Here is a 12,932-nt window from a genome sequence, read left to right on the forward strand (position 1 = left end):
TAAAACACCTTTTTTTTCCACGGACACGTGTCGCATATTGCGATCTGTTGGCCATTATGGTGATTTAGCTCGCGCATTGAGTCCTAATTAGCTACAGGAGTTCAGTCGGAGTCTGTAAATGTTTCAATAAGAAACTTCACACCTTCATTCTTTGGAAGACATTTCTCTCTTTCTAGATGAATTCAAGTCGAAAAGGAAGACGAAAAAAGGCAAAAGTAAACATAGAAACAGACTGTTTTTTGTCCGTGTTACTTTGAATGACTTTTTTCTTGGACTTCTCATCACCTTCGTTTCTATTTTTGCTGTGATAAATAAAACCATGAAAACTGTCTAGCGTTTGATGAATAATTGTGAAACTGCGGAAAGACGAATTTCGCTCTTGTTTTATTTACCAGCTCAACACAAGGAAAAAAAGAAGGGTCAAATGGATCTGGCAATTCGTCTGCATCAAATGCCACAGCAGGACCAAGCACTGCTGCTGAGCAGAGCACCACAGCAGTGCCAAGTATCATAGGGGGACCAAGTTCTGTCGGACAAGCAGCTCAGTCACAAGGCACCGGAGAGGACAAGAAGGACCCAGAAGCTGAGGGGCTCGCACAATTAATACCTGATATTCAGGAAACGGCCAAATTGACGCAAAAGTTAGTTCAAGAATTCAATGCCCAACAGAGCAGCTGTAATAAGATTGTTCAAGGGGCCGAGAAAGATTCTGTCGAACAACCCACATCTCTCTCCTCTGAGGAGAAGTACTTGGCCAGAATGAGGCCTTTGCAGTTTGGTGAGCGTTTTCTTTGTGTGGTTAAGTTCATTTGTGTGTTTATTACGGGTAACTCCAACCTTGGAACAATTTTCTTTGCGCACCGGTAGTTAATTTATGAAACCCACGATCTCTAAATTGTCTTCTTTTTCGAGGCATTAAAAGTTTATAAGTTTTCGTGGTTTTATTGTTTGAAAAAATGGAGGATGGGCGTTTTTCATAGATGCTGTGAGCCAGTTATTGTGATATCTCCTCTTTCAATTAAGACTATTGAAATGACAAGTCGCAAGTAATTTTTATGATCCTTGCAAATCATTAAATTCACATTGGAACCAGATTAACGATCAGAAATAGTTTGATGGTATTCTGGTTTGGAGGATTGAAGTTAGATTGTAGCTTAGAAGTGAACTGTAATTTCTTAAATTACATTCAAATTTCTCTTGTTACCAGAGTAGCGTGATACTAATGTGTAATTCTGTTGACTGTTTCCTGGTGCCACTGTACTAACCCTGACTACAATGGGCCATTTCCGAGTTGCTGTTTGTCTCGGTTTCGAAATGAGTCTTGATGCTCAACTATTGTAAGGGAAATGAGTTTGATTTGCATAAGAATACCCAACTCATTTCCATTTGAATGATTGTGCACCAGGACTCGCTTTGAAGCTGAGGCATGTAGCAACTCGGAAATGGGCTATTGTATGATATTTAGATTCTTATGCTTTCGTCCTTGGTCTACAGGAACTCATAAGATCGTGCTTGAGAAAGAGGGTGGAAAAGTGGAGTTTGATTCTGGTGGCTACCACTTCGCATCTTCAGTGCGGTCAGCGGCCACTAGTGGTGGTAGCGGAGGCATGGTGCGAGCCAGAAGATTAGCTCAAGAAGTGTCGTCACTTGCAACGTCACTTCCGCTGTCTTACAGTTCAAGTGTGTTCGTGCGCTGCGATAAAGAGAGGCTGGATGTAATGAAGGTAATTGATGTGCATGTACATGACGCTTACCTCCAGAAATGAAAAATGTAGAAGCGTGTTTGACCGTTGTGTGAAATGCACATTTTTATGGGTTAATTTTTTTGTCAAACTGGAATTTTGTTTTCTTTTTCGTGTGAGGTAGCTAGAGGTAGTCGTTACACTGGTTTTGACTACTGAGGGGGTGCCTTTTAAAATACCTTGGAGTTGTCCTATCATTTCCTCATTTCTACGACTGTTTGGAACAGATCAGAAAGTGACTTTTTTACCTCAAGGCACAGACTAGGCTCTTCCGTTTAAAATGTCGCGCGGTCGAAATGTAGGGGCTTGGTTTCTAGTTTACCAAACCCCTATATTTCGACCGCGCACCATTTTCAACCGAAGAGCTTGCTTGCAGGCCAACCACATACAAAATGACATGCAGATTTAGAGGACCCAGAAAAGAGAAGATACAACGTAACATCGTTCTGTTACATGTAGAAATAGTGGAGAAAACATATTGAATATTATCACAACGAGTAAAAAGTTGGCAGGAGAGATTACTGAAAGCACAGCTTTGCTCGGAAAGAAAGAACATTAGTAATGTCTGGGGTATTGCCCGGGAGCCGTTCCATGCATGAAGACTTGGTCGAGGAGAAGTGTTGGATGTGGTGTTTAATTGAAAGCGAACTCTATTTGACCTCCTTCACAAATGGCGCCCGATTTATTCTTATATATATATAGGCTAATTAGACCTACTAGCCTCAATTTGGTTTACATATTGTTTTGAATTTTGCCCATTGCAGCGAGGCTAGAAAGGCTTATTAGCGTTAAAACAAGATCATATTTTATTGGGCAGACAATGTGAAAGAGGTCTATCAGTAATTTTCCTTGACCAAAAAATATCGTCGTTGTGAGAAGAGCACTCGCTTTCTCCCACTGTGTCCGGGTTTGGATTTTCCGAACTTGACATCATTTAATAATAAAGTATTCTCGTTTGTCTCACGATGTGGTCACTTGTGATGTAGATCGCGACGTTTCGACTGCATACTGCTAGTGTTGATCAGGCGATGAGGTCGACTGGTTACGCGTCACCTTTTAAGCAGGATGCTCGGCTATGATTGGTGCATTTCGATCCTCGCTGTTTCGCTGTGTTGTTCCTTCGGCGGTCCGCTGTCGTACGGTTCCGCTGTTGTTGTGCTTCTTGATCGTGGGCATCCATGCTTCCGGAATTTCCATTCCACTATCCCTGTTGATGTTGTTAGGGTGAAGTCTTATATGAATCGCCTCTTTGACCCTGCGTGTGTACCAATGAGGATCATGATCAATAAACTTTACTTCGTTCCAAAGCGTGTTGTTTCCGGTGTTGTTAGCGTGTTCTGAAACGGCTGAGGTCTGGGTACGGGCAAGTCGGATGATGAGAATACTTTATTATTGTACTTCACCACGATGAATAACAGCAACCTTTTTACGACATTGGCATCATATGTGGGTTAAAGTTGTTGGTTCCCAACTCTACTCCTGGAGGTCATTTTTTTTGTTGCTTGGGCCTACCCTCCCATCAAAAACCATTGTCTGAATTTGGTTTTAATCGTATCTGTAAAGCTACATTAAGTGCGAACGGTCGAACAGTGTTGTATCCGTAGAATCGTGCGTGAGATAGATCGAGCTTAAGTGAAATCCTTTACTTACCAGGTTCTCATAACCGGCCCATCAGACACACCTTACGCCAACGGATGCTTCGAGTTTGACGTTTACTTCCCCCAGAATTATCCAGAGTCACCCATGTATGTCAACTTTGAAACAACTGGACATCACAGCATTCGCTTTAATCCCAATCTCTACAATGATGGAAAGGTAAGTGAACAATTATATGGCGTCGAAAGGTCAAAGGGCAGTCTACTACATGTTTCAACTTGCCCGTCGTTGGACGCAGTTTGATGCTACATCGAGTTTGAATAAATTAGCTTTCTAAGCGAGTTAACAAATCGAACATGGTCCAGCTTTGTCTGAACTCTTATCGACAACAATATTCGTCATCACAGTGGTCAAAATGTTGTGCCCGTCTTGAGTGCAGAACAAACTTTGACCACTGTGATGACGAATATCGTTGTCGATATTAAAGATTATAGTCCACGATCATGACACAGAGAAAGAGCAAGAGTTGTCTATAACTTTCTCGGAATACGATTGGTTTATTTTTCAAAATAAGCTTTCCTGATTAGATATTACATTGCATGGCACATTGACGCGAGCAGCGTCGTCCAGACTCTAAATGACAACAGCAAATTAGCCAATCAGATTGCGAGATTACAAGCAATAGGCCATTTCCGAGTTCATGTCTGCCTCTTCTTCAAAGTGAGTTTAAGTGCGAAGTTTTTGTGATGGTAATTAGTTCTACTTAACGTATGATAGAAAACTAAATTTCATAAGAAAAAAGTCGCACTTAGACTCGCGTTGAAGAGGAGGCAGGCATGAACTTGGAAATGGCCTATTGTGATAAAAATTCAAATTTATTCAAACGTACCATATCAGCATTTAACTGTCTGATTGTCAACCCTATCTCAATCTGAACTGTGACTTTCTTTGTCTCTTCTTTTCCGAACGTGCTCGATATCTGGAGCTAATTAGCAAGAAATGAGCGAAATTCAGACAAGATTTAGTGATTTTTTTCGTTTAACTCGCCGCTGTAAGAGCAATGTTAAATCAAGTTATTTTCGTTTGCTTTTTATTATCGTAGGCAGTGAGGCACGGTGGTTAGAGCGCTTGTCATGAGATCCCGAGTTAAGACCCTTTCTGACCACTCGTTGAATTTTATCTTGGTAGCCCCTGGTTTGCCTCCGGCCAGTTGAGATTCTTAACAGTTGTTGTTATTGTTGAATGTTCTGTTCTGTCGCGTGATTGCGTTTCATTGGCCCTCAGAAGCCCCTATGGGGAGTGGCAGGAGCCCATGACTAGGAGCCTCCCAATGCATTATATCCTTGAGTCAACCTTTGCGCGTATCTTTCTATTTGTATAGGTAATCGCATGCGCGACTCGGGCAATTTCAGCAACTTCTGAAAACACAAGTGATATTAATCCTTAATTTTACGAGGACCCATGCGATTACTTGTTAATAACATAGAGGGCAAAATTTTCTCAACACTGTTGAGACACCTCGAAAAACAGTCAGCTAAGCGCAGTTAAAACACTCGTTCGCTCGGAAGCAAAACAACTGACAAACAGACAAGCAAGTCAACTTGTTCTATGCGTCCAAAACGAGTATAGATGATTGTTATTTACATCCACTCGAGAGGAAAATACGAGTTTCATTCCTGAACAACAGTAACAACGATTAAACCAAATGTTAAGCTTCAATTTATTTCATTCACTTGTGCTGTAGAGGTTTTTACCACTTGCAAATACGCATCTGTAAACATAGCAAACGGTTTGTCCAAAGAAATCCACCAAATTTGAGCTACTCGTTCCTCCCGTCAATGGCAAGTTGTTCTGTGACCTTTTTCGTTGAGCTGCAAGATGTCGTGGTAAACTTAAAGCCCTTGACGAAAGGAATCATTTTGTTTTTCAACCACACAATCCCGCTACGCCGGGCGCCATGTAAGTCGATCCAAGTTTTAAGCTTTTCATGAAAAAAATCTTTTGCCCTTCTTCTTGTCACTCGAAGATTCAAATTCCAGATCATCTTTTAAAGCTAGTTCTTAATCTTTATGCCTTTTCGGCGAATGCAGCGCGAATTAAAAGACAAACTTCGATGAAGACGAAGTTGTTTTGCTCAAACAGAAGAAACCAACTGAATGTGGAAGAGGTACGTTCAGCCAATCAGGAGCGAGAATTTTTGGGGCTCGACCAATCATGAGCTAGTAATTTTGCCCTCTTCTCAAGCAAAATTACAAAAAAATACCCTCTTCATTGACCAATCAGCATTCAGTAATTTTGCCCTCTATGTTATTATTAGAACTAATCCTTCAGCAGGAGACTCACATTTACAACAATTTACATCAATTTGCACAATTTGCATACATTGTTTTTGCTATTTTTGTCTTTGTTCCACAATAACTTTATTCTGATTGGCCATTCTAAACAATGTGTGCAGTGCCGTAGATTTCGTGGCGTTCTAAAAATAGAAAGATAAGAGCAAAGGTTGACTCATAGGGCTTGTATGGGAGAGGCAAGCTCCTACTCATGCGCTCCTGGGAGTGGTCATTTAAGCATGTATTGTATTGTATTGTATGCGCATGTGTGCACCGGATTTGATTCACATTTTTACCGAAGTTTGAGATAAATACCTTGAATGATCAATGAAATTGAGATTTGTATTTCTTTTTGCCGGTTAAATTATGGTTGCGATTGACAATCTCTGAAGTTCTTTGTTTTTTTCTGTTCAACAGGTGTGCTTAAGTATTTTAAACACGTGGCATGGTAGGCCAGAAGAGAAGTGGAATCCTCAAAACTCGAGCTTTCTCCAGGTGCGTCCTTGTGGCTATTTTTTCTTGCTTACTGTCTTATCCTATTTTGATTACACCTGGCGCTAAACCGAAATTTGTACCATGACAGTGGATAGGTGTGGTTGCACGTGATCTAAGATTAATGCTGAACTGGATTTATAGGCTTTTTTCGATATTGATAGTGAGGCAGTGAGGACAAAGACAAAGAAAAGTGGATGATATGTAAATATGTTTCAAATTCATTCCAATGTGTGTTTCTATTGTTTTTGTCCTTACTGCCTCACCATTAAGCTGAATTTTATTATATCGAAAAAGGCCTGTTACCAAAACCTGCAGTAAGATTCAAGATTAAGGCTATACGGGATTAATTACCTTGGCAACCAACACTAGACAAATTACCATGTGAACTTTTTAAGTGTGGTTTCACTCTATCTACGGCTAGCAAGTTAGGTTTTAGTGACATTATCTATTTCCATGCGCAGGTCCTGGTGTCAATTCAATCACTGATTCTGGTCCATGAACCGTACTTTAACGAACCTGGGTACGAGCGATCCCGAGGTACACCCGCTGGCCAGCAGAACTCGCGGGAGTACGACGCTAACATATGTCAAGCTACAGTACGTTGGGCAATGCTGGAGCAGTTAAAGAAGCCGTCGCCTTGTTTTAAGCAGGTCAGAGAAAACAGTGAAGTGATTGTCGCGCGGCGGGAATTTTGCAGCGTTTTCCCAAGCATTAAAGGGACGCTTTTACCTTCAGGAGAGAAATGTCAAGCAGATCGTCTTTTCAAATTCAACCCATTGATTCGTCAGGCGCCTTAGGACGCCCCCATTTGACGAGTAAAAGCGTGTAGCTTAGACAGTTAGGACTTTACGATCTACGACGGCGACGTCGACGAAAACGTCACCTCAAAACATAACTTTGCACTATCGTAAGTTTCTCGCGGTTAGGCCGTCTCGTTCGCGTCGTACAATGTGGGCGAAGTATCCTAAGATAAATTGGTACGAGCAGTTTCAGCGTAAAAACAGAGAATTATAGATTGACATTTGTGCGCTCGCGTTGTCGTCAAAACCTCAAATTTGGTGATTTCACGTCGCTGTTGTGCGAATACCGCACGACTTTGTGCTAAAATGCGTGCGCACGTGCAGCACGATTACTTTTCCTCTTTTAACCAATGATATCGTTGTTTCGTGGCGTTCTGATTGACAACCGCGTCGTAGATCGTAAAGTCCCCAGTCTCACTCCCAGGAGTCAATGGGTTAAATGGAACCTCCACAAATGAATCTATTAAAATGTGAAACGCGTGTACAGAGCATGCAAAGCTATCGTTGGTTACTCCTATAATATGCAGCATTATATGTGTAGCCGTACCGCCCCATCGCCCCCCCCCCCCCCAAAAAAAAAAAAAAAAAAGAAAAGAAAGTTCCCTCCTCCCGTTTTTCTACGTTTTTCTTTGTCTTTTCTCAAGATCCCGCCATTCTCGTCCCCAGAGTCCGCTTTTCTTTTGGTCAGCGCCAAGAACAGGGACTCTGGCCACAGCCAAAAATACGCGCAGTCGCGGTAGTGGTATGATTTTGTAACCGTTGGCGACCGTTACTGTTTCAACTTTCTGAGAATGCGCAGAAGAGCCGAAAGTCCGTAAACTCGCGGACTTGCTGCTTTGGCTGTGGCCAGAGTCAGTGTTCTTGGCGCTGAACAAAAGAAAAGCGGACTCTGGGGACGAGAATGGATCCCGCCGGCTGGAAGCTAGTTTTAAAATGTCGTTAATGTAGGTCATGCGCTTTACAAACAGTGAGCGAAGATATTTCGAATGAAACAAAAGCTGAAAACTGTCAACTGGCGAAAGACAACAGGTTGGCTATGAACGATGCGCAGTGTACAAGTGAAGTCGAAGTTACTTCTCAGTGAAAGTCTGAGTAGAGAAGTAAGCAATCCAGCAGACAAAGCGTTATCCGTACTCAAATATAGCTTCGGAACCACTGTCGTGAAAGGTTTCGAAATATTTGTGTTGTCTTTCTGCTTTTCGATTTTACTTTCAGGTTATCCAAGCTCACTTTTACTTCAAGAAGGATGAAATCCTGGCGCAGTGTGAACAATGGATCAAAGACTCGGAGAGTCTGTTGTCAGGGAGAACCGTGGGACGAGCAATATCACACCATGTTCAATCACTGAAGCAGAACACGGCTTTACTGAAACAAGAACTGGCCAAACTGGAACCACCTCCTGAACACATCCCGGAAGATGAGGATACCGACTGCGATAGTGATTGACAACGTCTGTCATTTGAAGTAGTCATGACAACAGTTGAGTGACAAGGAAACAGTCATGGCAACGGATACTTGAATAGGTTTTGTTTTGGAGGCAATCACATTGCGTCCATTTGAAGTGCAATGAACTTCCCATCTGGTCGATGTAAACACCTTACAGAAGTAAAACATACCTATTTTTTAACAAATTATGGGGAAAAGGAAGTTGAGGATTACTTGTCAATAACCCGAAAGCTCGATTTCAGCTTTTGTGGAGAAAATCGGAACTGATGGTGTGGTCTCCAAACAAGGCTGGAGTTGCCGACCCATCAAACAAACAGCGACTAGTTTTTTGGTCGATTTAAGAAACTTGGTTTAAAAATTTAGCAGTTTATTTGAAGGACTGATATCTCCGAAAGTTGCGGATTTGGAAATGCGTTTGGAAGTCGTTTTCAGTATGATTGCAATAATAATTACATATAATTTTTGGGGGGAGGTCGCCCGGTACAAACAAATTGATGTATTCTATTCGATTGGTTTCTCTGAGGGCGATTACCTTATATTTTCGTTCCCAATGTTGAAGTTCCAGGTGCAAGTCGCTGCTTACGATGGCATTGAGCTTGTTGTGCAAGCAATCTAAACAACTTGAAATGTTCAAGATAATTTAATTTGACCAAAGTGAAAGTATCGACGGTTGTGACCGATTGCATCCACATGAAATTTTTGCGTGCTTTCAGTGTCTTCCATATGGTTGCTTTCATTAAAAGGTTGGTTTCCTTCAGGTACAGGGCATGAACATATAGTGCACCGAAACTTTGTCCGAGCTTTGTCCGTTCTTGAAATGAATCTTCACTAAAAGCATGCATATTTTACCTTTTTCGTGTCGTATTTTCTCTTTTTACTGTCGCAGTTGGAAAAAAAACTAGCAACCATTTGGACCAACGACCGAGCTGTGATTGGCATGGATCTGTACTTCATTAAAGTCACAGACTTCTTTGCAATGCAAAATAGGTCTTTGAAAACATGAATGGTACACACAAATTGTGGCGCAAAAACAGAAATGGACCCATGCCCCTCACCAGCTCGGTCGTTACTCAAAAGACTGCTGGTGGTGCAAACATAACGTATCTTTTGGTGCTCATAACAAACGAAATAGTCACCCGAATATGGTATATGATCGGTTTATCTTAGACGGGAAGCAATTTAGAGATTAGGTACAATCTACTAACAGACGATTAGTTTTATTTTATCAACTGTCGAGGCAGGATTCTTTTTACTGCCTAGGGACAAAGATGTGTATTTCTGCTGTTAATATTTCTTTTTTTAATGACCGTTTTTCATTGTTTAATTGATTTAAAAAGAACACCTACAGATATGTAAAGATTAAAAAGTAAGGTTTCATCCTTGAAACGTTGAACTAGGAAGATATTTAGTTATGCCCAACGTACAAAAAGTGCCATTGACAAAATTTAATGCTGGGCTGGAGCTACTGTTTCGTAGCGGTTATGTTAGAGCCTTGTGTTACACGGCTTTCTTCGGTTTGCCTCTGAGTTATCGGGGCTATTGCCTTTGTTTTTTTTTCCTTCCGAGATCTTTGGAAGTGAATTCGCGTAACAAGCGAGAACTGCGCGATGTGTTTATGTGTGCGCTTCAGCTCGTACGCAAAGTCTAGAAATTCATGAAATTTATAGCGATATGATCTACCGCGCTTCACTATTGAAATAAAAGAAGCAACTCGTGGAAAGAATTTTCCTAGGGATGTTTTCATTGTTCTTAATACCATCTTTTAGTTTGAAAAATAGTAGTGTAGTTTCTCCCCGTATAGTTAATGCAACAAACCAATCACATTAAATGGTAGATCGACAAAAAAAAAAACTTCATTTCTTTGTCTCCGATTGGTTGAAACTTTTTCACCAGCTTGTGATTATTGACGAAGTACACAACACCACCATGCGCAGCAATCTGCCACTGAAAATTGTTCCTTTTTGTCTTACAAGTAAAGGAGTATTCGTTGAGGATTGTGAACTGTCTATTACTACACTGAATAAAATAAAGACTGCACGACTGAAAATAATTGCATTGTGTTCAATGAAGAGAACGCAGCCATTTCTCATAGCACGTGTAGGCATCAAAAAGGGAAAACGAATTCTCTTTCATCGCCTATCCATCTTACCGAAGATACGTTTAACGCAGAGAAAGGTCGTCTTGATGTGGCAGAAATTCAGCTGGAGATTGGCCGCCTCTGTGTTCAGTTTTAATGGAAAGCGGTAAGGCTAATTATGGTTAACAAGGAATGACAAACGTGACGGTGAAGTACGAAAAATACTTAAATTTTTATTATTTCATTTCTTACAGGACGTCGGCTCATTTATTCCAACTTCCGTATATAAATCAGAAAAAGTAGCTCGAGACCTTTTTGTTTGTCCGTTAGTAGAAGACAAGGTTTGTTTAGACGAATTTGTTTTGCAACATTAGGACAAGTTGCAGTCTTTGTAAGAATTCGTAGTCCGGCAGTGGTGCGGAGATTTTTAGCCAGTTAAGTTCCTGGTCCTGCTCTAAGCGTATAAACGAGGAGGCAGGCTGTGCCACATCTCATATCGAGTATTTCATGAGGTTAGTTGAAGTTACGTCAGTGATCTGTTTTTTTTTTTTGCATTTCGTGCCAGACATCCAGGTTTCAGTTCAAGGTGTCTCTACGTACAGCAACGACGTTTTTATTCGCATGGTTTAAAAGCAAGTGATTGAAGATAACTGTCGTTATGAAGTACGGCATGTAGGCTGGCACTTACCCTTAAGACATGTGCTGAATCTCCTCTGCGCCGGTCACGGGTATCATCTCTTGTTCACTGTCCAAAGGTCTGTTTGCTTTGGTGCAAAATAAGAGAAATGGAAGAAGACTGCATACAAGCTGTGCGGCGCCGGCAAAATAAATGCTGGTTCATATGACTCGAATTTGTCAGCAAGGAAACCTATCCAAAATACAAAGGCACAGTCAGATAAACTAAATAACGGAACCTGAAATACACAGAAAATTACATGTACCATAGACCTGAGGCGGAACAAGAGGACATGGCTAATTTGAACTGGGAAACAAAGACAAAATATCTTAGGTAACAAGGGAACATAAACCATTTTAGGGATCAAAAAGCTGAGAACAAGTTTGGAAGTAATTTCGGGAACAAGGAATCACAGGGAGATTTTTTAAAGGGAACAAGCACCCCCTTTCCGCTTCCTGGGAGGGCCTCAGAATTGACGTTTCATTTGAGAACATGAAGTCTGACTCACTAAGAGAAAACCTGGGCTAAATATAAAAATAAATATCCAACGCTAACCACCTGGAAAAGATAGATATGCAACTTAAAGCAGCTTCCCTTCCCTTCCCACTAGGATACCACAATGAATAAATTAAGGACGGTGCCTACTAATTCAAAGGTATTTTTACGCGGTTTACTGACTATGCGGGAAAAGCAGATCTTAACAACTATTATTGAAATCCACAAAGAAAATTGGGGATAACCACGCATTGTTTGAAGATAATTAATCAACAATATTTGTAAAAAGCTTTAAAATACAAAGTAACGTATGACTTTCTTTTCCAAATTGAAGCTTAAATATCTCTGAAAAATGCATGGTTACCCCCATTTTCCTTTTTGGAAAGCAAAACCACTTGCTAAGTTCTGCTGTCTCCGCATAGTTTTCAACCCCGTCAAAATATCCCTGTATTAGTAAGCACCTCCCATAGGAAACCTCTAGGAAACCCGAATGTTTCGAGATGCGCAGAACGTATGCGCAATAACAATAGTGGGCACCGTCCTTAAAAGCTAAAAATTATCTAGTAATGCCATCTTATTTGCTGTTGCTGCAGAAAACCTTCAGCTATAATTCCGAGGTCTTAAATTCCAAAATTAAAATTCGAGTCTATGCTATAAGAAGAAGAAGAAGAGCTTGAGAAGAAGAAGAAGAAGGAATTGCATAAACATGAAAATAATAATAATAATAATAATAACAATAATAATAATAATAATGGTGTTGGAGCTCTAGAGTAATAATATTAATAATAATAATGATAACTAATAATGGTGTTGGAGCTCTAGAATAAGAAGAAAACTCTAAGGGACCTTTGGTCATGGGCTATGACCCGCTCCCTTAGGAAGCAAACCGGAAAAAAGATCATCCAGTTCACAAAGATAATAATAACAATAATAACGAGATGCTTCCGTGAAGCATACACTGGGTTGTCTGTGGTACGTGTTACAGAAAATCAGGAGCACTAAATTGTGTGGTATTGAACTACAGCATTCCAGTCCCTGAAGAATAACAAATAAAAGAGAAGCGAGGAACATTGGCTTCTGGGCTGACATGTTGATAATTTTCAAGTTCCCTCACAACTTCTTTTCACCACAAGTTTAAGCGTGCCCTCTGAGCATCTGACAATTTTGTAATACCAAAGTTCACTGAAGTTTTATTCCTGTCCAGCGACCTCAGTTACTATCTGGATGGGTGACCTAAACAATATACCCCTTCATAAAACAGAATAGAAGCAC

At 40.7% G+C, this 12,932-nt stretch overlaps 1 protein-coding gene across 2 annotated transcripts in view; it reads left to right on the forward strand.

Annotated features, from left to right (window-relative positions):
* Positions 1-10,453, forward strand: part of LOC138025207 (baculoviral IAP repeat-containing protein 6-like) — a 64,852-nt gene extending 54,399 nt beyond the window's left edge. For both annotated transcript variants that reach the window (XM_068872412.1, XM_068872413.1), the window contains exons 38-43: positions 396-778; positions 1,495-1,724; positions 3,396-3,557; positions 6,089-6,166; positions 6,628-6,816; positions 8,182-10,453. In XM_068872412.1, the coding sequence (XP_068728513.1) occupies positions 396-778; positions 1,495-1,724; positions 3,396-3,557; positions 6,089-6,166; positions 6,628-6,816; positions 8,182-8,412 (1,273 nt within the window). In that variant the 3' untranslated portion in view covers positions 8,413-10,453. The remainder of the gene's footprint in view (positions 1-395; positions 779-1,494; positions 1,725-3,395; positions 3,558-6,088; positions 6,167-6,627; positions 6,817-8,181) is intronic.
* The last annotated feature ends 2,479 nt before the right edge of the window (positions 10,454-12,932 follow it).

The sequence above is a fragment of the Montipora capricornis genome, chromosome 12 (assembly GCF_036669925.1).
Source record: "Montipora capricornis isolate CH-2021 chromosome 12, ASM3666992v2, whole genome shotgun sequence".
Classification (NCBI taxonomy): Eukaryota; Metazoa; Cnidaria; class Anthozoa; order Scleractinia; family Acroporidae; genus Montipora; species Montipora capricornis.